Raw genomic sequence first — 27,055 nt, 5'->3', positions numbered from 1 at the left:
TTTTATACCGGGAGAATCTCTTGAGACTTGAAAATCAACCGCGCATGCGCCAAATAATTCAATCTCATTGGTCGGCGAAATCTTCCCGCAGCGATATTCTTGTCCGCGATCCAGGCGGGCCAACGTACGCAAAATGTGTACGTTTGAATTTTAAAAGAGCATAAGCATTAAATTTCGACCGTTTTTTTGAAGAATCAATTTCCCGGCACAATAAAAAAATGCTTCCGAAACCTTTCCGAGTCAATAGCTCAATTATTTGAGATTCTAACCTCGAAAATTCGTGTCAACTACATCGCCGCCAGAAACAGAGTTTGACAGCTGAAACTCGGGATGGCCAGCTTGCATGAACAGCTGATAAAACATGCTAAACGCATGCGCAAATTATTTTCAAGTTTCAAGAGATTGTCCCGGTATATTCGTAGCACTGACCAGGTAGGCAATTTTTTGTGCAAGTTCACTAGTGATCGTTTATATTTACATGGACCTCTATGGTTGATATTTGTTTATCGGTCTATTTCGAAAAGAAGAAGAGAAAATTATATAAAAACAAGGGGTTACAGTAGTAAAATGAATTCTCCCGATGGTATTCTTGTATAAAATACACCCCATGAAAGTAGAGTTGATATGGACATGCCTATTTTTTTCCTTGAAATATGATAGATCGATTAACCCTAGTTGGTCACACCTCAGTAGAATTGCATAACGGCTTATGAAATTCACCCCAAACGTGATAATTTGCTTCAAAAATGACTTCTACAAATTGAAAAAAAATATCTAGGTATTGTTTAAGGATCGCAGAAAAAGTTCTTTCAGTTTTCCTGGCCAAAATGAATTGTCTAAGTATTGTGAAACATCGGCAAAGTTAAGAAAGTACCGAAAATGTCAAAAAAAAGATCGTTATTTCTCACGAAGAATGGAGCCACGAGACCCATTTCCACGACTAAGGGACTCTACAAAGAGTTTGAAAAATTTTTGGGGTGAAATACACCCCCAGTGACCTGTTAGGATTAATTACGATTTGTGCAAATGAATACCAAACTTCAAAATCAAAATCTAACTAAGACGTTAATCGCTGTTACTGTTGTACATAAGATTAAGAAAATCTTTCTACCGTAGTATCAACTCTTTAACTCCAAACGCGCATAACACGTATTTTTTTTTTCTAGTAAGCCATAAATCCGAAATCCGTAAAAGTACATAATATCTATCATTGTAAACTCACTCTAAAAACTGCGCTCTAAAAGCTGGTCACTCTTGAATCGTGTAATATATTTGTAATATTACATATTTACGAGTTTTCGTTAGTTATGTTAACGGTTACATTACATTATTATTTGGGTCACATTTATGTTTGTTAATAATTATTTATCCGAGAAAGTTTGCTCAAAACTATTCTGCGGATCAATGTGCAAAATGGAGCCGAATATAATATGAAGCAGGATGCGTGACTCGCCATCACTCACCATGAACGGGCATATCTTAGAGCCCACGCCAAAAACTAATTCGCATTGTTTATTCTCGGAATAATCTTCCCCAGGCAATCGTTGAGTGCGTGGAATTGTGGTGGCACTCGGTTCATCCAGCAAGCAATTCCCGTATCCAGAGCTAATTGATGCGGTGAAAAAGGAGAGAATATAAAAAATAAGTAAATTGTTCATCGAGATAAATTGTTTTTCAATTAATTTTGATCCATTTTTAAGCTGGAACAAATCAATTTCTTATGGTTCACATATTTGCGAGTCAAGAACTGCATGTAGTCATAATTAAAGCAGTTTTGATCCCAAATATCAATTTTTCATCATGTATGTACGTACTTGGAGTCAGAAATTTGCAGGTAGTAATTCATTGATAATACAATTTTACATGTTTTCACATTTCACGCGCTTGAATATCTGTCAGGTAGGTATTTAAACATGTTTTCAAGCTACAATTAATTGAGCTTTTCTAGTAGAGCAGCTACCGAATCTTCATTAAACTATGTTAATTTTGTAGATAAACATTCGCAGGAACTTATATTTTGGAAGTTGGAAAAAGAATATTTCATTACGAGATATTTTCCAAGGTTACTCAATGTTACAATTCATTGCCACGAAAGTATGCAATAGTTTAAGTTATTGCAGACAGCATTACCGAATTTCCGCATCGGTTTTATCATTGATAATTGATTCAATAACAAACTATAATCCAATCTTCTACTGGGAACGAATGTAGAGATGGTGCAAATTTTGAATTTCACGCAACTCAGCTTGTTCTCCATTGTAACGTAAAGTTCCATGATATATCGCAGCTAAATTGCCATCTACGATTTCCACACGGCCCATTACACAGTTTGAAAGACTAGAAGAATCTTTCAGCCGGTTAAGCAACTAACCGAGGCCATTAGTCCAAAGTAACTAACGCGGTCGAGTGAATTTGCAGAAAAACTTGATTTCAACTCGCCGATACGAGACTGACGAACATTCGAAAGCGTATTGCAGTCACGTTGATTATATCCTCAGTGCGTCTTTCACGTCATAGTTAGACGATGAAAATGCACAGAGCTAAATCAAGCTTCTTACTTATTTTTATGGAGTGAAATTCAGTTGACCGTTTGGTACGATTAATCATATAGATTCGATCTGAAAATTGATTTCATAACCGCCGCTTACTAACAAAGATCCCTGCCTTACCGATAGGAACGACGCAGTAGAACCACTATGTAGGGTAAAAAACGTGCCTTCTGGTCCATTGCGTAATATTTTCGATCAAAATGAATTGAAAATATGTCATTGATATCATTGCATAAACAATTCTTCCTATTTCTTCAAGAACCAAAGTTACAACTGGAGTTCGGTTTCCTCTGAATGGCGTTTCGAAGCTCGCGGATTCAATTCAAGCCAATTGAAAATAAACTATTATTTACTATTGCATCGAATTCTCGTAAATTTCCGTTAATTCGTGATTTAAAAATAGAGCAGAGCAATTCGATTTTGATAATGACGTGTAATTTGTGGTGTGGTCGTAATATGATACTGACTCTAAGTAGTCGGTGACGAAGTGACGGGAACAGTTTGACCATTCCCATGGGAATGTGTTGTCGTCCAGCATTCTCGACATGACGTTGTGAATTCTCGTGTTGCCGCGATATTTCCGGCAGTTCTTATCATCGTCGTGCGGCATGCTTAATCTGAAAGGAAATTGACTTTACTATTTACCGATCGAGTAAACTAAAATGCCACCTACTTTCACTATCATTAGTAGCCTTCACATCACTGACTCAAAAATGTCGCAAATAGCAAAGTTTACTTTGAAATGCCGAACAAAAATGTCCAAGGACCTTTTTTTTTTTTGCATATAATAATGGCGTCAGAAAATGTATTCCTGCATTTCGTGGCCATACAATTACAGTGATACATCTTTTTGGCATTATTGCTGCGTGCAAAAACCATTTTTTTGGGTATTTGGCAAACGACGAGCAGGCTCCAATAATGGTAAATAAATGACATTTTATTTGGTTAGTAAAGACTGGACTACGGCATCGTCTTAAGATGCTGTTGACGTCGGATTACAACAAATTGAGACTCTGGCTACCCAATGTTTGTGTGTCATTGAACTGTAGCACAAGAAGTTATGCTACATGATGTTAAAGATTTAAAAGTAGTTTAATTTTTTCCTAGACGCCTTAGAACTTCCGAAAAATAATCAGCATAATCCGATCTTGGATGGTTTGATTCTAGAATTAGTAATCGGTAGTGGTGGCTTGTTCAAATTAATTATATTCAAGTATAATCGTACACGTGGCCAATTTCATGAGCGATGGTAAACGCTGCTGCCAATCCATTGTCCTGCACAATTGCGCAAGATGATCGCGGGTTGCACATTTTTCCCAATTGCGCCAATCCGAGTGTATCGCATCTGTGTTCTTGTGTGTTGTGACACAGGTTTTCCCTTCAGATTACCGAGAAAAAGAAAAAAAGAGCTCAATTTTAATATTATTTTGTGAACATAATTGTGAAACAAGCGGATTCGAAAATAACGTGTGTCATCAAGTTCTCCGTTTCTAGTATCGAGATCAAGGTCAAGGTCAAGGTCATAAAATACTAAATCAATTTTGCAAGAAGCAAAGGTTTTTCTTGTCGTAGTCAGATTGAAATATGAAACGGAACCTTGTGAGAAGAAGTGCAGCATCGTAATGTTCCGGAGATGTTTCATCGGGATTGTTGTTATGCTTTTGCCACAAACAGAATGTGTTCAGCATTTCATTGGCAGGTATTCCTCCATTGTTTACTTGTTTAGTACCGAAGGTTTCGGTGGTGTTCTTTATCTTCACGACAACAATGCTGATCGCATTCCCGATCGAAGGATCCTTGTAGATAAGTGATACCTGCAACACAAACGCATAAAAGAAGCGTACAGTTACATTTAATTTTGCATAATGTGGTTGGATACGATAGCCCAATTAGACATTAGTATTACTATTTTCATTTTTGCTTTTAAGAAAAGTAGGAAATCAAAGTAAAATGTGACATCCTTTTTTTTCCAACACATAAGGTGAAATAAAACTTTGCTTCGTGGTATGTGTCGAAACAATCATACCGGGACAATGTCTTGATACTTGAAAATCAATTGCGCATGCGCGAGTTTTATCCGCTGTTCGTGCAGGCTGACCATCCCGAATATCAGCTATCAAACTGTTTCTGGCGGCAATGTAGTTGATACGAATTTTCGAGGTTAGAATCTTAAATAATTGAGGTAGTGACTCGGTAAGGTTTGGGAAGCATTTGTTATCGGGTCAGAAAGTTGATTCTTCAAAGAACGGTCGAAATTTAACGATTATGCTCTTTGAAAATTCAAACGTATATACTTTATGTACGTTGGCTCGCCTGGATCGCGGACAAAAATATCGCTGCGGGAAGATTTCGCCGACCAATGAAATTGAATTATTTGGCGCATGCGCGGTTGATTTTCAAATTTCAAGAGATAGTCCCGGTATGTACTTATATACCTGTAACGTATATCTGACATACACGTGGTGGCGAAGTAGAAATAAAGAGTCGTAAAAACGGTCCATTTCCAATTGTTCATTTAACTACAGAACTTCCTCGACAAAGGTTTCAATTATTTTCTCACCACTCGTAGCTGTGTATGCTTATGGTATACCGTGGATGAACGTGCGAGGTAGCTCGTTATTCCCAGAGCACCGCTGGGTCGTAAACTCCAATTTGCCCAAGGCACTCCGGGTGATCTTGAATCTTTAGACTTGGGCGCTGTTTACAGTATATTACACCTACCTACCATACTCTTGTTCACGCACATTTACTTAATTGCAAGCGAATAGTTGAGCGCCGTAGTCGACTAAACGATCTCTTCGCACATTCCAATTACCATTGTAGAATTATAACGACATACATACGCGATAGAATGTCTCAAAAACCTTAAAGATGTCATACTTGCAATGGTTCGAAAACGTGGAAATTATTTTCATATACTTGTTCGTATCATACATGCGAATAATTGTTATTAATTTGTTTCTTGATGAACAATATATGAGCTCGAATGATTTTCCTGCGTTATCGTACATGTACCTAAAGAACGAATCCGTGTTGTTTCATCAATGCGCTCACGAACCGCAGTTAAGCCCGATTCGATGAGTATAAATGTAAATTGAATTCCTAGTGTTGATATTGCGTGTTAATTGTTTACATCTTCGGAAACGAGCTGCAGCTGTCAGCTCCAGTTTAGTAAAGTGAGAACACTTTCAATTAGTGCGTCAATGCTTTGCCGGTGGATAGTTACATATACGATTATTAGTGAACGATTACTAGTTACCAGTAAAATATTCACTGCAACAATTACTCAAGGAATATCTCGCCAAACGTGTTTACACGTATGCCACTTGATGTGCAATTTCCTAGGTCCTGTCAAGCTTTTTCGAAAACTGATTACTTTCGATTACTTTCACATGTTTACATTTGCGTGGTGCGATTTGCCTGCATACAGGATGAAGCGTCCCAATTACGCCTGAGACATGCAACCCTCATTGTATCCATGTGATTAGATTCATTTGAACAGCATGTGCTAGGCGAAGTTATTGCGACAACGATACAATGATAGTAAGGTGATAAACAGTGGTAAGCTGCTATGAATTCTACACGAGACCGATCGGTTTCAGCGTTATTGTCCAAATTTCATCTCGGACGCGAATAATCTTCACTACAATTTTGATAAGCTCATGTATTCCTTTGTGTTTTGGCCTTCGGAGTGTACAAACAGTTCGGCATAGTTGGGCACGATACTTTGTGACGCATAGAATCACATTTACGTCTAGCACTTTTTCACGGAAAGAATGGCGTTTCCGCTACTAATTTCACAGTGGTACTCTCGGTGCACCTAAACTATATTTTGCGGATTGGATCAAGGATTAATGAGCACAGAACATTAGAACTGGATCAAAAACACCGGAGCATTATCATTATGTACGTCCTGACTGTTAAATCCTTTCTCAAATTATTGATACCTCAACTTGCGATATTCAAATTTGCTCAGATCAATTTTCATGACATAATCGCATTATCGTTTCATCATCGTTCAATATCATCGGCGCATATATCTTGCCGGAGATTTTAAAGATGTTTCAACTGTTTACCTGATTTTTTATTCAGACGATGGAGCTCATTCATTCTGCAAATGTTGTAAGTTGAAACTACCGAATACAGGGAAAACCTCCGCTGGTAGTGCATTTATAGTGCGACAAGTATTTATATATAATATTATACACACACTTGTAAAACTGTTCCCGACCCGAAGTTTGCGCCGCCCATCGTCAGCTATTTCGTGTGTTTAACCACGTTCTTGCCTCCGGCAAACATGCACATGAGGTACGGGTTCGAGAGTAGCTCGTGTCGTGTATTCGGTTGGCAAATATGATTAAATCGTAATTAGCCATCGGTGTTAAGTTGTGAACCTGATATTTTTCGATCAAACAGGTATTATCTCTTACCTGCTGAGCGCTCGTGGGTTATTTGATACTTGTCCGCATAATCTCTCTCTCTCTCTCTCTCTTTATCTCTCTCTTCCCTTGCCGCAGGTACTTTCGATTGAATGAAATATTTCGGTCAGGATTAACATACGTAATTGTCCATGTATACGGTCTGTACCGTCTGTTTTCGACAGTACGATATAATTGTGGTTGCATTTTACGTTATAAGGTCGGGATAGAATATTATATCCTTATGGTTATAATAACAATTCAGAAATGAAATTATCCGCTCAACAATTACGGACAAGAAAGCATTCGAAATACATGAAAAATTCGTCGCAGTGAATGATTCACGGACACGTGGGGACTGGTTCAAGTATCTTTAGTAATGAGATGTTACTTGGAGCGCAAGTAGGTTAGAAATAATTAATGCCGAACGATTTGAAAAACAAATATTACCCAATACTCGTTCCAAAGCTTAGACAACTCTAAGCAGTTCCAGTGCAGAATATTAATTACGTTAGTTACGTGGAGGTTTTAATTGCTCTCATAATTGCAGAGATTAATTTCGTAATTACCGCCATTACTATCAGTCAGTGGAATGCAACTTTGTCTAAGGTTTAGCTTAAAAGCCATTAACTTTCGAAGCTATCGAGGCAGAATTTTCCCTCTAAGAGCGAATGGCAAGAGATAAATTGATTTTTTTTAACTCTTACTTCACTAAATTATTCTCATTATTTGATTTTCATACGGAGAGCGAATTTCTTGATGCTAATATCAAGTACCTAACCTTGAATTTATTTCCTATCCAAAACGACATTTGTTAAAATCTGCATCTTACGGGTCGGGATGACTTTCGCGAAGAACGATGCCAAAGCAGTTGGGTCGGAACTTGCTTCGTGATCGCCGATTGATCGGTGAAATAACGACTTAACATACCTGAAGTAAATTATACGATACAAAGAACTTACACCTTCGTTATTCGCGAGCAACTTATGGCTGTTATGTAACAGTTACAAGGTTTCACCTCGTTTTATTTTCACTGTAACATATTAATGTATTTCGTAATGGTGAAATATCGGTTTAATCACCGATCTGTCTGCACCAACCTCACGATTCTACCGAGAAGTGAAAACATTTTATTTTCGTATTCGTTTTTCACTCGGACGGTATTTATACAACGAACCATAACAGCTGCATTCTTCCTCCCGATAGCAATGTGATTAATTATAATTTATTACACGCTCATTTTATCAACCATCCTTCGAGATTCTCAGCGCAAGTCGAGTCACAACGGAATCACCATTTTAAATGACTGGAGTGATCTGCAGTTTGATCAACAGGCCATGGAGGCTTGATCACTCGTACATTATACACGCTGTACTGTCATGATTAATGATTGATTGATCCTCAGCAGGGAGATCAAATTCCAGCTATGCTTTATAAGTCACCCTTGGCTAGTGCACCTCACGATGCATGTAGACCTTGGAAGGCTGATATAGTTAGTTTTTACCGACCGAGTGAAACTTCACTTATTTTGGCTATCAACATAACCTCAATCTCTAGCTACGAAATGAAGTGTCTTTTTATGACGTTCGTTATCGAAGAAAAATGTTATCATCAGTTTCCAGTTTCATAGTCCACATTCAACGATTTCTCAATGGTGTTACCTTAAGTATTATAACCAACGGTTTTGTTTTGAAAGAATACACGCGGAGAAAGGATTCGTTGGATTCTCCAAATATGGTGAAAAAATGTTTTTGCTGATTCAAATAAAGGTGGTATCACTGAACGACCAAAATTATCATTCCAATGACGTTTTTATCGGATTAAATGACATTAAATCAACAAAACGTTTCTTTTGCCACATTTCTTCGCCATGCTTTGTAAATTCAGAGAATCCTTTCTCTGCGTGTATACATACGGTGAGTAACTATAGAGAGAATCTGATTTATGCCTAGGCAAGTATCCATGTGAAAATCTCGCATTTCTGGTTCCGGCACATGTCCTATTCGCAATAAATTATATCCTGCCGGTGGAATCAAGGAGCTGACAATGACCTGGACGCCAATAGGTACGAGTATAATGGAATTTATTCGCATCGCTGGTGACATTTGCATCGAGCACCTTATTCTCCGCGGGTATTCATATATCGGTACACAATGTATCTGGAAGGAAGGGATTATACATCCTGAAGTATTCGATCCAGAGCGTTACACACGCTGCTCAGCGATTCATCGTACAAGCGATCTCTTTCCTGCTTTACATGTTTTGCCGTATCTTAGTACAATTGCAATATTCTTCTGTATGAATATTACGTTAGATGTGTGTAAGTGTGAAACTGATTACAAGAATGAAAACCATACAAGCTTGAGGTAGACAATAATTATGTGCGATTGTAGGAACGAGATGTATCAAATCGTGGATCAAATTAATCACAATACACTATTCTCTCAGTGTCCAAAAAAGGTGGTTGCGATTCGCGCATATGATAGGACATAATACAGGTGCATGTAACTATCAAGAATGAAGGACGGCCTGCCCGGTGGTATCTTGTTCACGGTATTTCATGCAACGATCATGGCTGTGTCGAAAACTTATGAAGGAGAACGAGAAAGATCAAAAAAAAAAAAAAAAAAGAGAAAGGAAAGAAAAAAACTATCAGGGCACGGAAAACTTGGCCACGAATCGATTTGCATAATGTTTTACTCGTGGATCCGCGATCAATGAGAGCTCGATGATTAATGACACTTTTATAAACCGGTAAGAGATTCTACCGTTTGATAACTACATTGTACTCAACCCTCTGAAGTACGAACCTGTTGCAATTGGAATCTCGTTTCATTTTTATATGATATATTTTTCCCTGCAGTGATTAACGATGTCTTCATATTTTTTATTCAGTGGATACGATATTGAGTTGGACGTCTCCTCTGCTTCTTAGAAAGTTTTGAATTGCATACCGACGAGAAACTGTGGAACTTGGTAGATTGTGAAAATTGGACTTGCGCATGCGCGAGCTTTGTACGATTTTCATACAGGCTGACCAACTGAAATTCAAGCCGTCATGCGCGGCTGATAGAGATTACGTAGGTGGCGCAGATTACTTTGAGTGAAACAAATCGCAAGTAGTTAATGTAGTATTGATTTGGGAAGGTTTAGCAAACTTTCATTGTAAACTGACTGATGACTGCTACGAGTCGTCATTGTAACGTAGTTTAGTAGTTTTACGATAATCAAGAATATATTTTAAGTTATAACAAAGACGTTTATTCAGGTGAGTGTGTTTACAGTAGTCTGGGTATATATATATATATTATATATGGGACTGTTGCCTAGGGGGTAGCGTCTATCTTATGGTACTACATACGGCTAACTATAGTCGTCTATCTATGTTACAATCGTAGCAACATCATTTTAATTTGCCACTTAACGCAGGAAAATTTGACATCTCGTACCCCGTTTCAAGTAACTTGGCTCCTCTACTTTGCGGTCGAAAGTATTACCGTGATACAATCTCGCTGACCAATAGTTTCATTATTTTGCGCATGCGCAATAGCTCGCATTGCCTGCTAAGTTTCAGCGTCTCCTCTCGGTCTGTTGCATTCCAATACGGAGTGACAGGGGGCAAGAAGAAGAGATCAAATACTTTTACTATTAATAGTTCGTTTTTTAATCGGCTCAAATGCCGGCTACTCAATTATGAACCGACAAAACGCTGACGAGACTTGAACGAGTAACGATAATTCTTGCGAGATAAATTGGTAAAAATTATTATACTCACGGTGCTCATCAGGATGAGAATGTAGTTCTGTAGTCCTTCCCCGTGGTATTCGGCCATCTTCGCATCGGCAACGACCATTATTTCGATGAAATACTCCTGAGGAAGAGCTCGCCGTGGTCTCCAAGAACTAAAAGGATCCTCGATTTCGTAGTTTTGATATTTCTGCAGAGGATTTATTCGACGTTCGTTAGGAAAATACCTGAAAGCATAAATTAAACAATATAAGCTTATAAAGTTATTCGTCAATGATATAAGAATTATTGTATTGAGACTTTACGATCATTCTAATGTTTCTCGGATTACATCCTGATCGCGTGTCGCACAGTGACCAATTGAAACGATCAATGCCCGAAGCTCGGCAGCAGGTGAAAATGGATTATAGAGAATATAACCTGTTACGGGGCCGCTGATATTGCCCCAAGAATTGCCGCTGATCGCCGTGTCTGACGAACTCGCTGACATCATCCCTCCCAAAATCGTCACTGTCAGTGTAGTAATCCTCTCTGGATTCTTCGGCGTGAGACTTTCGGTATATGGAACGTCTTTCCCGCCTGGGATGCTCGCCGACGTAAATCTTCGGGCCGGAAGTATCGTCGATCAAAAGTGCCGGCGCCTCGTCGTCGATGTTATCTGAAAGGAAGGATTAATTGCCGATGAGAAGAAGATATAAAAATAACAAAATGCAGGCAATTGATTGAGGCGTCAATTCATCAAGGCTAGTTTATATGCGTATACATGTATACGCGTATCTCGTATAATGTACGGATATGGTATACATTATAAGTATGTGACGTGTCGTTAGTGTTTATTTAAGAATCAGCCCTTTTTCGTAAATCGATTAGACCTGATCAATGAATATTGATCAGTGATTAGGTGGGCAGATGATTAATCGTTTTGTGTACATCTTCTTGAAATGAATTATGACAAAATCTTTCTACGGAATTGCGAATGGTATACAGACGCTCGTCAATTGAATCGTTGGATGCACAAATTATAACCACTTTCGTCTTTCATTATATGTGATTATATGAGAATCTTCTTCCAGTGATTCTTGTATCGTCTTATTTTATTTTTTACCCGCCAAGCGAATTAGTCGTTTTTGTTCTCTCTTTTTTTTTATTTACAATATGTAAGAACCACTCGTGCTTGTGATTTGATGTTGATAATAATACATAGGTTGGGAACTGTATTTAACGATGTCCCAATAGTTGCACAATTAATTTTTTCACCGACTGCACTGTTCAGTTGAAAGTCAGGATGTGTATATGAAAAATGGTGTCCACGAACAAAAAGTTTCCTGTTCAACATATAAAGTAGTACATATTCGAATCTAGGTTCACAGGGCTTATGTTATAGATTTAATTACTTGGCTATAAAATTTAGATGCAATATGAAAAAATATTTTCGTAAAACAATGTAAGGCCATATTTACTAAAGCTATTGGTTCCTAAAGCCAGTAAGAAAAACGACACAAACAAAAAGATTGGATAACTAACGAATTCATTGGATGTGTAATGGAAAAAGAGCGTTTGTATAAAAAATAGAAAAAACGCAGATAACCAGATTTTTACAATTTATTGATCACAAGAGAATTTGGTCATATGTGAATAAAAAAAAATTGGGTAAACATGAAAGAAATTTTTATATTCCAAGGGATAAAATTGAAGGCAAAGAGAATATGGCGAATCATTTGAATGAATAATTTTTTGGGGTAGGGAAAAAGTTATGAAGCAATATAAAAACTATAAGTAACGAAGCTAATGTACGTAAATTTAAATTAGTCAAAAGCTCAATTTTTCTCGAGCCTAATAATAGGTCTTGTTTTTAAGACTTGTGATAAATACTTCCCTAGTAATTACAAACCCATTTCACGTATATCTAATTTTGCAAGAATTTACGAGAAGCTGTTGCATGTTGGAATCACAGGTTTCCTAAAGAAATATAAAATCCTTTCAAACTCGCCGTTTGGCTTTAAGATGAGATTTGGATCAAAAGATGTAATCGCTAAAGTAACTGAAATTATTTTAGAAAATTTATATCAAAGTAGACCAACTGCAGCAGTATTTTTAGATTTAGCTGAAGCTTTTCATACGGTCAATCATGGAACACTTATCGAAACACTGAATACCTTTTACATGTATTATCAAGAATCATTGTGTACGGAATATACTATAGTGTTGCTACTTATGGGATATTTGAGCATCAGCCAATAAAACAGTAATTAGTCTAATCGAGAGTGTACATAACAGTGTTCTAAATTAGACGAAGTAGAAAAAGAAATTGGAAGGATAAGTTACAAGTATATTGCCGTGGAACTTGAATAGTCCCAAAATTTTATAAAAAATATAAAAAGCAAGAACTGCAAAAAGATTAATTGGAATTATTTAAGAAATACTGATGTGCAATAACAATGCCTTGTAAACCGTTACCAAATAACTTTCATTGTAATTTTTAGTTTAATTTTGAAGTACTTTCATATTAAGTTTTGTCAAGCAATCTGGTTAATAATAATAATAATAATAATAATAACAACAACAACAACAACAACAACAACAAAACACAAATGAGAATAGACTCGTGAATGAATGATGTGTTTGGATGTGTTTGATTACATAGAACAAAACAAATAAAAGAATAAATTGCAAAAACGGCATCCGAGCATAAGCTCTTCTGTGAAAAGTGGATGCTCTCCGAACTGTTAATTCGATTATAAATGACTTTGGCCTTTGCCAAAATAAACTTTGATCCTTACGCCTAGACGCGTTCGCTGCAAGACCAAGGAATTCGTGTATATTCGTCATAGCGGTAAAGCTAACAATTTGTTACGTGTCATGGAAAGAATGTCTGCGTGGATTTTTTCCGTGCCAGAATACGAGTCCTTGGGTATATGATTTGAGAAATTTGGCTTCCGAACGATTAATCGATGTCATAACCGCCCGTCGCTGTTATGCATTACCTACCGGATTCCGGCCGCGTGATTTCGATCTCAAAAATATATCGGAGATATTCGTTATACGAATCTGCTAAATTGTTTTTGCTGTTTTAAAAAAGATTTTGGAATCTTGATATGAAATCAAGAACGACTAGGGCGCGAAAAGAACTCAATGACCAAATTTCGGTGAAACTGGTGAATATAGTATAATGTAATAATTTACACGCATGCCAGCGTATGCGGGGACAATCTCTTGAAACTTGAAAATCAACCGCGCATGCGCGAGTTTTATCGACTGTTCGTGCAGGCTGGCCATCTCGAGTTTCAGCTGTCAAACTCTGTTTCTGGCGTAGATGTAGTTGATACGAATTTTCGAGGTTAGAATCTCAAATAATTGAGGTAGTGACTCGGAAAGGTTTGGGAAGCATTTGTTATTGGATCGGAAAGTTGATTCTTCAAAGAACGGTCGGAATTTAATGCTTATGCTCTTTGAAAATTCAAACGTACTCATTTTCCGTACGTTGGCTCGCTTGCATCGCAGAAAAAAATATCGCTGCGAGAAGATTTCACCGACCAATGGTATCGAATTATTTGGCGCATGCGCGGTTGATTTTCAAGTTTCAAGAGATCGTCCCGGTATGCCGAGAGGAATCTGTAAAAATCATCAGACTAAGTGACCGATTGCGCATGCGTAAAATAGATGAACTTCAATGGTCGGTCATTTTTCTCTGTGAAACAGTGGTGCCAACTTCCTCGAAACGAGGCATGATGAGTCGTTCTCTCCCATGTAAAGTGGCGAATTGCAATTGTGTACTTTTGATGACTCGCATCAGTAATCAATCAGCATGCAATGAAGTTTTTCGAGTCTGCCAAAATCATTACATAAATTATTTGAAATCTGTTTAAGGTGGTTGGGCAATAATTTCGGAAATGTTTAATTCACATGAGTTTTATTTACACAAGTTTTTGAGTAATTTTAAACAATCCTGTAAAGTTTGAAAATGTTTTACCATTTAGATACTGAGTGTTTTGATTTCAAACTTGAGCTATTTTACATTGTGTAGATAGGGACTGGGATAAAAACTGATAGTTTCGAGTTGGTTGATTTAGAATAAAATGTTGGGGACGCTGGACGGGTCAAAAATATTGAATAAGGTAAGATGGACATTTAAGATTAATAATTAAAAATATAATCTAAGAAAAAAAACAAAACTTCCATCGTGATTTCGGTTAGATTATAGATTTGGCAACATCGCAAGATGCAAATTACGCGCGGTGTTCAAATTATTTATTTTCTGCTGTTTAGATATGATATCGCTAAAACACTTAATTTTTATTATTCTTTCGCGAATCTCCCCTTAAATCGTAACTGATCAGACGTTTTGATTCACAAAAATAAAGATTATAGCGAGGGTTCAAGCAGACTACAACACAAGAAAATCACGCGTCGTTCCCAAATTTATTTTCTGATTATTTGCGGAATACAGTGCTCACTATTATCCGTCGGATGGCGTTACTGTCGCTACCCAACTACCTTGAAATGAAAAACTTCGCATCACCAACATACTGTTTGCACCGTGATTCGTAGCTGAAGTTTCAGTTGGCCAACCTGCATGAATATCCGTCAAAGACTCGCTCATGCGCAGTCAGATTTTCAATCTGCCTTGATTTCCTCCCCATTTATACCATACTAACAGTAAAGTCGGAAACCTTCGTATCCATAATGAATCATTTTGTACCAAGTACACATGTACTTACATATAATAGATTTGTACGCGTGTCTGGCTGCAAGAAATGATCACGTGTGTCGGCATGCTTATTGTCAGTAGCAAAAATTTACATGTTTAATTCAGTCAAGGCTTTTATCCTGGTCGAGCAATGATTTAACGCCCGAGACGCCTGGTTTCTATTCTTTTCCTTCGTAGTTTTCGATCCAGGAATTTTTATCCTAATCAATTTATTGCGTAAACATTTACATTAACTGTGCGTGTATGTATGTATAAGTAAAGTGACAAGCACTTGCGGTTATCCATTTATATTCATCATATACACAAGAGAACGTCTGTTTTTTTTTTTTTTTTTTGTTTTTTTTTTACAAAAAATTGTTTTCTCTCGTAAAATTAAACTTGCACTGAATTTTTCCAAACTTTCAAAAACTCTCGCGTGCGGACGTTTCTTCCAATAATTATTGAAATTTGAAAAACTATGAAGCCTGATTTAATCGAGGTATAACAACGAAGAATTCCTAGGGAATAAAAAAACAAAAAAGAGATAAAGGAAAAGAAAAATCGGCACACAATTCGCCCACGCATCAACGGCGCTACTTGCGGCTGACTATTATTAGCACTGCATGTGAACGAACGTATCTCAACGAGCACATGAAGAGTAACCTAAGGCGGTCGACGGTCGGATTTCTCATTCGCCAAAGTTAGCATTGGTATTATACACACATAATACTTCTTTACCCCAGCGTGGGAGGTAATAAGGAAAGAATGAATTTATAAAAAAGTTACAACTTCGCTGTAGTAAATGGCCGTACAATGGTATCGTGATGGTGCAGAAAATAATCCGATCGAACATGCGTAATACGAATGAACCGCACGGCTATTTGCTTATCAATTTCCACACGAAAAACCGTATCCAAGCAGTCGTTTATTCCAAAAATATTATTCCCTGTGACGATAGGAAGTTGTTGAAATTTCGAGAATTTTAGAGACTTTGTTTTCGAGTAACAAACACAAATTCAATATTTTTAATGCTCCAATACTCGAACCGAAGTTTTCCACAATTTCTGACATTTTGTCACGATCTTCTAATAACGAGTCACGGAATAAAGTGGTGAAAGTTTTTAAAAAAATGACAAACTAGATAACTGTATTGCCCGCAAGTTAATTCTTCCAATTTTTTCTTTTTTTTCTAATCTCAACACGACGGCAGCCAAATTTCACCGGCAATTCCAATTCGGCATTAAAATGATCGTTCCGCAAGTCTCAGACGAATGTATGCACTGCGCACAACGTCTCGACTTCGTCTTTCTCTTATTGTGGCAATTACCTCGAGCAGCGTGATTGTTGCAAAATCTAAAAATTATTCCCACCGCGTATCTCTACCCTGTAATTAAGGCTCGTACTGTTTAGAACAGTATGACGAACCTGCAGCAGTTGCAATTTACACGGAGAATGTGCAATGACCATTTTTGTTCCAACGGTGCATGAATCTGCAGATTGTCTGACACTGATTGTGAGCGTAGCCTGCAGAAATTATCCGGCAAAGATTACATTGTGCAACGTTCAGGAATTTTCATATTGCGAGACCGGGTCGTTGTTCTGCAGGTGCGGATGGAAAATTGATCACGGCTTTACTTATTGGAGTTATTACACCACGGAAATATTCTGCATGATTCATGTTTGTATCGGATTCGATATTCGAAATCTTGAGAATTAACGATCAACGCTCGGAGTTTGGCGAACGTGAAAATTACTGCTCGTACTAACATGGCGTTAGCCACGCTTTAAAACTTTCAACCTACACGTAAATAAAAGTTTAAGTCGTTGTAACAGAATTGTAGCGTTCATTTTGTACAAATGACAAGGACTTACATGATCCAAAACACGAAAATTGAACTAAGGTTTAAATCGCATTACTATGACCATCTTTTTACGTCGTGACAATGATAAGAATACTTAATATCGGAATTGCCATTAAATTTCACGACAGTTTGTGTCTATTTTTGATAAAATATTATAGGAATCCGCATGTTATAACGAGTCGATTTTATTTTCGTACAGTACTGATGGTTGTCTCGCGAGGAATGCATAAGAAGCATTGAAATTAAAATGACAAAGGCCACACCTTGAGGTGTAAGGCCCACACTTGTTGTCAAGCTCATTAAATTCTCAACTCTCCTCTCGGCGTGGGAGAAAAGCATGAATTTCTTGACACGTTGCTGTGCGCGGACGATTGACACGCATCAACAAATTAAGGATTGACTATGTAATGTAGCAAAAATTGTCGCAAAGTTGAGAGAAACCTGGAACGTTCCAAACTACAAACCTTTTTACTAAAATTTTCTCAACGTCATTTCGATCTCATAGTAGGAGTGTCATTTTATTCGTGTTTACAGGCATTGGTGTAAGTAACATCGCTAGAGATTTTTCAAACGATTTCTTTTTTTTTTTTTCGACACTATCCACGCAGCTGGTGCGACCAATTCATCCTTAATTAATTGACTATTTATTCTGAACACCTGAGTCATCAAGGGAGAAGCATTAATTAAAAAACACCTCTGTCCATCGGAAAACTGACTCTGTTAAATTAAGCCGATAGATAGCGAGAAATAGTGTTTCCTGAGTGCTCGGATGACGAACGAAAAAACAAAAAACCTACAATGAATATCGAACACCAGAAACCTGTACTTATCACGATTAGGACTTACTTTATCGAATGAAAAGTGGCCCGCTCACAATAAATTCTATTTTTTATCCGTACCGTATATTTATACATAAGTATTTCAAGTTTCTTCAACCTCGGAATGCAGCCGGTTATATAGGTGAAGGTACTTAAGAATCGTCAAACCTTAAATTCTCTCTTACGTATTAATTGAATATTATCTCGCTCTTACGCTATTCGACTGACACGTTTTTACTATAACGATAAATCAGAGTTACGATCTTGCGTAACATCATCGGCCGAATTCACAACTAATTATGACGATTTTTCAAACAGTTTTTTAGTGATTAGCTGAAAAGCTGAGGGAATAATTGATCATCTGCGATTTGTGAAGTAAAAAGGCTACGAATAATTAAAATTAAAACTAGATAAATTTCTCGCTTTAAGTGTCAAAAATTTAGATAAGAATGAAATTATTCTGAAATTACTTATCACCAGTTTTTTTTTTTCCGCTCGGAAATCGTGATTTTCAATTTTTTTTCTGTGTCAAGGATTTATTGTTTGGAATTAAATTCGACTCGAGAGTTTTCAGCCTTAGTCTCTGCAGTACGTTCGCTTCATAATTCTTCTCTTTTTTTTTCATTCGATAATTTTTTGCTTCGATTGCTCCCGAAGCCTGTTCATAAATAACAGCGGTTCGAGATAATCTTCCTAATAAATTGAATTAATAACAAGGCAATAATAATTGTATCGGACCTTCAATTACTTACTATCTCGACTCGAGTGACGAATCGTGCAGTGACTAGGGACAGTTATACGAGGTTAATTATAAAATATACTTGGTGGTAATTCGCGTTCGTTTAAATCCAAGACCTCGGAAGATGATTGGAAGTTATGCGGACATTGTGCTGTGCGGCACACATACCATGTTATACCGTTCAAAAATTGAACCGGTTTCGTCACCGGGGACTCTAGCGCTTACGTTAAATTACACTGGTAATATTGCATAAAAGCATGTCACAAAAGCAGCAGGTTTGATTTGAAATAATGTCATACGACGCGGTGCAATTTCAAATAAAGCCATATTTCCTGCAGATTCTGCATCATTTTCAATTGAACAGACTTTCGTCGCTGCTACGTCTGATTACGATTATCGTAAATGAGATAAGAAGAAAAAGGCGTCTTGTGTTATAGTTGAAATAGCGACAGATGATTGGAAATGTCGGATTTTCCAGCTGCAAAAGCAAACGAAAGGAAGATTCTGCTCGTGTTTACAGATAATCTAATTTCCGCAAGAAACAACATTTTTCGAATACCTGTTTGTGAAGACATTGCGATATTGGAGGTTTTCATTACCAACACGAGGTATCTTTTACAGTTTCTTCTAGGTATTGCTATCAATGTTTACATCAGCGCTACAAATCCATTCGAATCGATTCTTCCAACCAATCTTTGTTCTTGCAACGATTAAACGCGTAGGAAAGCATGTGTTACAAGAATTCTTGCTGTAAGTTGCAGGCACGTATCTGCTGTGTCTAACCCTAAGGCCCACCAGGGGCTTGTCTCGATGGTTGATCGATGCTGCAGTCATTTGTTCGAGCGATGTCTTCCATGGCCAGGAGGTACATCTGATGGTATCTCGATTATTGGTCTTCCTACTCCTATCTAAATTCGAAGATTACATCCGATAAGACGTACATGAGTATGTTAAAATTTTTCAAGGGAAGACCCACGTCTTCGGTGATCCGTTGTGCCACCCTGATGATTGCACCGATTAATGTCAAAGGCATGTTCTTGGGTACCGATAACGATGTTTCGTTTAAAAGCGACATTATTTCCCCTTTTACTTGAAATACTTCTTTTTTACGTGAGAAGAAATCTTGGATATACGTAGGTCGAATAAGGAAACCTCAATTTTTGGGTCTCGAAGCTTCTTGTTGTAGATGTTTAAGCAAAATAAAGAAGTGTCCTGAGAAGTGACCCCAAACATAAGGGCCAAAACGTCGTTACAAAAATTGAGGTTTCCTTAATCGACTTACATGTCCAAGATTTCTTTCCCACATAAATCATGAGGTCAAGATGATTGTTACACTTGTTTTTTTAAATCACAGGAAAAAAAAAATCCTAACGGAAGGATATCTCTGAAATAAAACTTTAAAAGACTGTTTTCGGAATACAAACTATTTCCATTTAAATAAAATGTCTTAGTCAAACGTTGCGGTCCGTCTGAAGTAGTAGCTCGCAAAGTTCAAGGCCATTCGGCCATTTGGAACAGGTATTTCCGTTTTATCCACGCTACGAGCTTCTTTTATAGGAGAACTGCAGTGCGGAGAACGTAACTCGAGATGTTAATCAGAACGCTTCAAGGCTCTCCTCGGTTATAACCCGTGCCATTTTTTCCCCATTAAGAAGACTAGAGCCGCGATGGAAGCACGAGCACGCATCTCTACGTGGCACTACGCCTTTCTTCGTACGAAAGGGTGGAGAGGCAGTAAAATCGGATGAGTAATTGTTATCCGTAATGGCCGAGGCCACCCAGCCATACGCAGGTCAGGTGTACCGGCGCTGGGCGTTTTCATCGAATTCCGTTTGCCCGTTAAACGATATTTACGCTCCGTTACGGGGCATCAAGAACCCAGATTATATCGCCACGGTTCATTCTCGACGAATATTTGAATCGTTGTACCCTAACAGTGTTCGTTATTAGTGGTGATAATCGTTGCCGCAGATACATCAGTGGAAGCTTTTCCAACCCTTTCGGAACAGCTTTACGAACGTCTGCAAATAAGATGAGCATTGGGTTTGATAAATTGTCCTTTGAAAACCTTCCGCTCTTTCTTGAAGCGTTCTATTCGATGTCGGGGATTTATAATGTCCTGGAAACTGCTGTAGGAAATTCAGTTTCAAGTTCGTTCGTAAAACTTTTCTTCACGACTGCCGTACCGTTCGAATAAGCGCGCTCAAAACGGAGGATTGATTGTGAACGGAGAAGAGTCTTTAGGACGTGTTCGCTGTCAAAGGTGAATGGATATTCATATCCCCTGTCTGGAATCAGCTTTTTTCTCTCCCTCTCTCTCTTTTTCCGTTGGATTATGCAAGTCGACACTTACAAGTCACAGGTCGATGGCTCGTCTAGCGAAGCTAATTGTCAAACGGTATAATTATTAATGCTCGAGTAATGGCCTTTTGAATAATGGATTCGAACTTTATTGCACGATTTACAATCGACGATGATCGGCTTGGCAATCTTGCATTGCTTCATTGCAGAGTTCAAAACTTTTTTTGCAATTCTTGACCAAACTCAATTATCTCTCAATTCTACCGAACAACAATTGCAAATAGATATTTGCACTTAGATTGATATCTTTATTATAGATTCCATAAATTATTCGGCCTGGTCTTTATCAAGTTCACAATACAAATTCCATTTCACGGGAATTTATTACTTTAAATATTTAAAAGTGATAATGTTGGAGCCCGGTGAAACACGGAAAGTGGATAACGAGAGCTTCTGTTTTGTAAATTACAGGTAATAGCCAGTGAAATTGAACGTGCGACATTTTTTTTTCTTAAATAACTGACTGCTTTCACTTGCATCCTTGAATCTCGGCCACAGTATCGTCAAGAATTTATTAGTACTTATACATTGAGTTGTATGGTGTTTAAGTTAAACACATTTTTTCACGAAGTTGAAATGAAAAAAAGAAGAAAATCTGTTTCAGCAACTTTGTAGAAAATAGTTTTCCGACAACACTGACTTATCATAGAATAAAATCGAACTAATATTCTGGGTTTTGAACAAGTTTGAAGCGATGAAAAACGTAGCACAGATGTATGAGATCTTTATTTTATATTCCAGTGATTTTTGTATCTTTCTTTTCCATATTACAGAGATCTTCGCAGCTAGAAAAGATAGTAATTTGACAAGTATTCAATGTACAAAAATCTCGTGATAAAATTGATGAAACGTGTCGATTTGCAACTTCCTTGAAACGAGCGATGGACAGAAAAGAGCCGAAAGACTCTCGGTGAAAAGAGATGCGACGTATTTCGCCGGCGGCTTCATCGGCGACGCCGGAAAGCAGACCGCGTGGCGCGCTCTTCGATCTTCGTGACGATAAGATAACCAGAAAGGTACAGAGGAAGGTACAGGCAGGCAGTCAGGCAAGCAGGCAGGCAGGTGCCCATGCCCGTCTAATATTCGACACGAAAAAGAAAGAGATCGCCGATCGAGAAGTCGCGATCGATCGTGTGATTGATGGTACGATATGTAAATATCTTCACGCCGTGTCTTTGGCTTTGAGATACAAGATAAAACCCCGAACCTAGTGGGCCGTTGGTTTCTTACTTTTTGGTCGAGAGCCCAGAGTTCCGCCTAGATGAATCTCGGTCCCGCATCTCGGTCCGAATTTAGTCGAATTACTTTATCAAAGTCCAGGCGTCAAATCGCTGGCAAGTATTGTCAAGTCACGTCGGGTCATTTCAAAACGCGTCCGAAAGATATTCACACAAATGATTTCGTTGCGTCCAACGAAGAGCGATATTCTTTTGCGTATACGGTACTGAGAAATAATTAAATACAGCGTGTTTCCGAGTAAACGCCGCTGTATGTTGGGTTGCCAACCACACAGGCGCACAAATATCGGTAAAACAGAGCTTCTGAGTTATCGACCATTAGCGCGTTTAAAGTCCTCTTGAGTGAGCTGGTACCGGCGGTCTTGCCAGTTGTGTGCAGAACTCTCGCGAGGACTTTCAACGCCCTAACTATCGATAACTCGGTACGTCTGACTTAACGATATTTGTGCACCTCAATGGTAGGCAACCCAACATACCGCAGCGTTTACTCGGAAACAGCTTGTATATTTGAAAACGGACAAACAAACAACCGAACGAGATGAGCCGTTCAAAATAGAGGTGGATCGATTCTACAGAAATCAGTTCTACAGCGAAAATTTTCTACAGAATATGTTGTACAGAATGGTTTCGTCAGAACATTTCCCTACGGAATGGAATTCGAGATTCGCATAAGAAATAAACCTGCATGAATTATTCTATAGGAGAATTCTTTTACAGAATATTTCTCTATAGAAAAGTTTTCAACACAAATTCAACGCAAATAATTGAAAGTAAATTAAATTAAATCAAAATTTACGAAACTGACGATTAAATAATGATTTTGAGACGATTCGATGATTGCTCCGAATTTGCATTGTGTTGAACACAATCTTTAGAAAAATATTCTATAGAATTATTCAAACTGAATATTATTTTTAATGCTAATCTCGAATTCCGTACTATAGAAAAATGTTCTATAGAACAATTCTCCGGTAAAATAATTCATGCAGGTTTATTTCTGATGTGAATCTCGAATATATTTCTGTAGGAAAACAATCTGTAGAACATTAGCTCTATAGAACTGATTTCCGTAGAATCGAATCCCATTCGTAGAGATATGAGAGTCGGATCGAAGACACCAGAGTCTAATCATCTTGAATATTCAAGTAATAGTAAACTTTTTTAAATCGGTGATATTCCAGCTTGTATTATTCGATTTGAATCGGATTCATTTCCATCACCCAGTAAGGATATTATTTCATCCGCGTTCGCCGTTATTGGCGTAAATTTTTTCTCTTTTCCCAGCTTTCGAATTAGACGGTGGGGTCTGTTCATCCTTAATTGTTAAATACCTAAACTCACGTTACACAATCAGATGCGTAGCTGATTGCGCAGTGTCAGCTAGTATCTCTCTCTCTCTCTCTCTCTCTATCTCTCTCTCTCTCTTTGTCGAAAAGGTGGTACGAGTGCACAAACTGTTCATCCATCACCTCGCCACAACCACAATTCACAGTTTCACGAACCAGAGATTATTGATTAACGTTGCTGAGTCAGGAAGCTGCCGGGTATGATCAGACGTAAAATATTCGAGGGATCAATCTCGAGCGTTAAGTCGAGTGATCGGCGTTAAATCGACTTGTCGGCGAGACTCAATACATCCTCAAGTAAATTCGAACCTCTACGTGTACCGAAGATCATCCCGAAGGTCGTCATCCGTCAGTTTAGGCACCTGTACCACTCGGATCACGTAAGCATTAGGTACACTAATAATTGTGTGGGTAGCAAGACATGCAGCGAAGCCGTAACGCAAAGATCAAAGATAATTGATCCCATGGGCTCGTTGAACAGGAGAACTTACCCGCACCGTTTCTTCCTTGTACATATTTGCACAACGTAACCGTGCATAAGTTCAAGGCTCGGTTTTCAGAACAAATAACTTACACGCGTGAATCGTTGTAAGCACAATTTAATTTGGGACAAAATCGTTCCGCCTTTGGATTTATTGAATTTTTACCAACTGGTTCTTACTATCTTTGTACACTTGTAACAAGAGCGTATTATAAAGTTATCAATATATCGATTGGGATGATTTTCGCACAATTTTAAACGAGGTGAAAATTATTCGAATAATGAATCTTTAATAATGAAACACGTACCGTTTAATTCGGCGCATTGCGTTAAACAGCCAATGCTACTCGAACTCGTTACGTCACGTTGATTTGTTCATACGTATATGTAAGAATATAGCGTGTTAAACCTGTAAACGATGACTGCAATTTTATAATTCAAGACGCCAAGCGGTCTAGGCTCTAGGGATTCGTTCAGCCGCCGGCCAAACACCTGGAGACTGTCTGTCTATGATATTCGAAATGAGAATAATTATTCGGCGTGGGCGATGGATGACCGCCGGATAAGATCATCACCGCGGGCGCCGAAACGGTGAAAAGAAAACAAACGTTTTAATTACTCCTAAAGAAAAGATCCTCGAATAATAAATCATGTTACGCGCGTGTACGTTTTTCGATCGACTAAGGCATTGGTCATATTTCACAATTTATAATCAAATCAGCCATTCAATGTGGTTTTGAAAATTCCCTGAATTTTTCCCGTATGGATTGACTTCTCGCTTGTTGGTTGTTTTTTTTTTTTTTTCAATGAAATCGAATAGTTCACCGTTGAAAAACAGAACTTTTGATGAATCTTATCATACGAAATAGTCGCATGTAGAGTGTTTATCAAAATGGTTTGAAATCTAGTAAATTCGCGAAACTTTACTCAACGATGGTTTACTTTCAACGGGATACTATTTTTTTTTAAATTCGCTGAAAGACTTTTTTTCGTCATATTGGTATTGTTGGATAATATTTAACGTTACAGAATTACACCGACATTGGCTATGATTAAAAATAACATTATCGAATTGACTACTGAAGAAAAATAATTTGTAGAAAAATAGTCTTCTGAGTAAGATGAGCCAGCGTAGAATGTGTAATGAAAAGAACTATTTATCGTTTTAAAGCAATTTGAAATAAAGCATCGATGTGTCTAAGCTTTCGTTTTTAATTCCAGTACTTTCTGACTTGAGTTTTTTTTTTTTTTTTTAATCTTCGTAGCTTATCCATGCAATAATTAATTTGATGAATAATCAATGTACGATTATCTCGTATTAAAATCGATACAAAGTACAGATATTGTCCACATCAATCTCCTCAACTTCTAGTAAATACGAAACTTAGGTCTTAAGTATATCACATTCACATTGTTATTACCATATTTATTATCGTCTTTACAAATGATTATTGATAACTAAGCGAGTTCAAGAAGAAATATAAATTTTGAAAAAATAAAAAACATTGGAACGCGCCTAGCGACACCATATTTCATGAAAGTCCGTGGCACTTCCGTGGTTTCCAAGTTTCTCAACTCAGTGGCCATCCCGCCAATGTAGAAGATTCCAACTCGTTGAATTGGTAAAAATAAACGTCAGAAATTGAAAAATTGTACGACTCAAGTTTATGAAATCAATTTTTGTTCACACCGCCAAACTTCGTGTTACGTACCTGTACAGAGTGAATTCCTAACGACTGCACGTTCCGTCATCGACTAAAATTTAATGTTTGCCAAGGCAATCAACCGCCGTAAACTTAAACTATAGTTCCCTCGATGTACATAACCTAAAAAATTTAAAAACCTATCGATGGCGGTCGAGCTCAATTCCGAACTGTCCGAAAATTTTTGAGGTTAGAGACAGCCGCGCTCGGATTTGAGCGCGTGCGCGTTGAATTTCAGCAGACGACGGACCGTGCAGTCGTAAGGAATTCACCATGTATACAATGTAGGTATGTCACATCAGAGTATACGTTTGTATCGTCAAAAGGAACGGTGTGCAAGAGCTGACCATATAGAGAGAAAAACGGGGTATGCGAGATTGATAAATATTTATAAACCCGATCGGGTTGACGTGTATAAAATGAGCCGCAGAGAGAGATCCGACTTACCAATGAGGACACAATCGTTCTCTCCTGTCCTGTCGTCCGGTAGATTTACGCTGTTAGAATTGGAGCGCGTTGCAGAAGCGAGGTAGATCTGATGGAGGACAGGTTTGTCCGTCAATCCTCGTCCAGCCGTCTGACGATCCGCCGGCTCGATGAGATAACTTCCGGTCGATGTGCGGATGTGCCCGCTCTGAAAGTTTTCGGAAAAAAGAAGAACCAATGTTATTAGAAATTATTGTAAAATGTCCCGCGATGGTGTCGTTCAAACTTCAGCCACCAGAAACGTTTCACGCCTCTTGACAAAAAAAAAAATATTCTACAACGTATCGAATGGTAATGAATGCGCCGTTCTTGAACAGGCAAATTATACTGTTACCTGGGTTTCGTATCACGAGTTGCCATTGAGGATGCCGGTAAAGGAAATCCAAATTATAATGCTTTTTGCTCACGGCGAAATCGCGTTCAAGACCTATCAATATTGATCGGTAATAACGACTAATGAAACTTTTAACGATAACTCTTGTTAATTTTTCATTATCTTTTTCAAGTCTAAATTTAGCGGATTTTACTATGAAATTATTTGCGATTTATAGACATTGGGAGGGGAAGTCATTTTTGTGCCTACAGCTAAGCCTTTCATCATTTTCTCTTTTCAAGTCTAA

The 27,055-nt window shown here is 37.9% G+C and overlaps 1 protein-coding gene across 4 annotated transcripts in view; it reads right to left on the bottom strand.

Moving 5' to 3' along the window:
* Positions 1 to 27,055, bottom strand: part of LOC124177643 (A disintegrin and metalloproteinase with thrombospondin motifs 9-like) — a 175,880-nt gene that overhangs the window by 14,165 nt on the left and 134,660 nt on the right. For all 4 annotated transcript variants that reach the window (XM_046560229.1, XM_046560231.1, XM_046560230.1 and 1 more), the window contains 7 exons: positions 26,397 to 26,583; positions 11,135 to 11,372; positions 10,743 to 10,941; positions 4,146 to 4,363; positions 3,775 to 3,927; positions 3,017 to 3,166; positions 1,464 to 1,605 (listed from right to left, as the gene is read on the bottom strand). In XM_046560229.1, the coding sequence (XP_046416185.1) occupies positions 1,464 to 1,605; positions 3,017 to 3,166; positions 3,775 to 3,927; positions 4,146 to 4,363; positions 10,743 to 10,941; positions 11,135 to 11,372; positions 26,397 to 26,583 (1,287 nt within the window). The remainder of the gene's footprint in view (positions 1 to 1,463; positions 1,606 to 3,016; positions 3,167 to 3,774; positions 3,928 to 4,145; positions 4,364 to 10,742; positions 10,942 to 11,134; positions 11,373 to 26,396; positions 26,584 to 27,055) is intronic.

Source organism: Neodiprion fabricii, chromosome 3 (genome assembly GCF_021155785.1).
Source record: "Neodiprion fabricii isolate iyNeoFabr1 chromosome 3, iyNeoFabr1.1, whole genome shotgun sequence".
NCBI lineage: Eukaryota > Metazoa > Arthropoda > Insecta > Hymenoptera > Diprionidae > Neodiprion > Neodiprion fabricii.
Note: the sequence above shows the minus strand (reverse complement) of the source record. Positions and strands in the feature narration are given on the sequence as shown.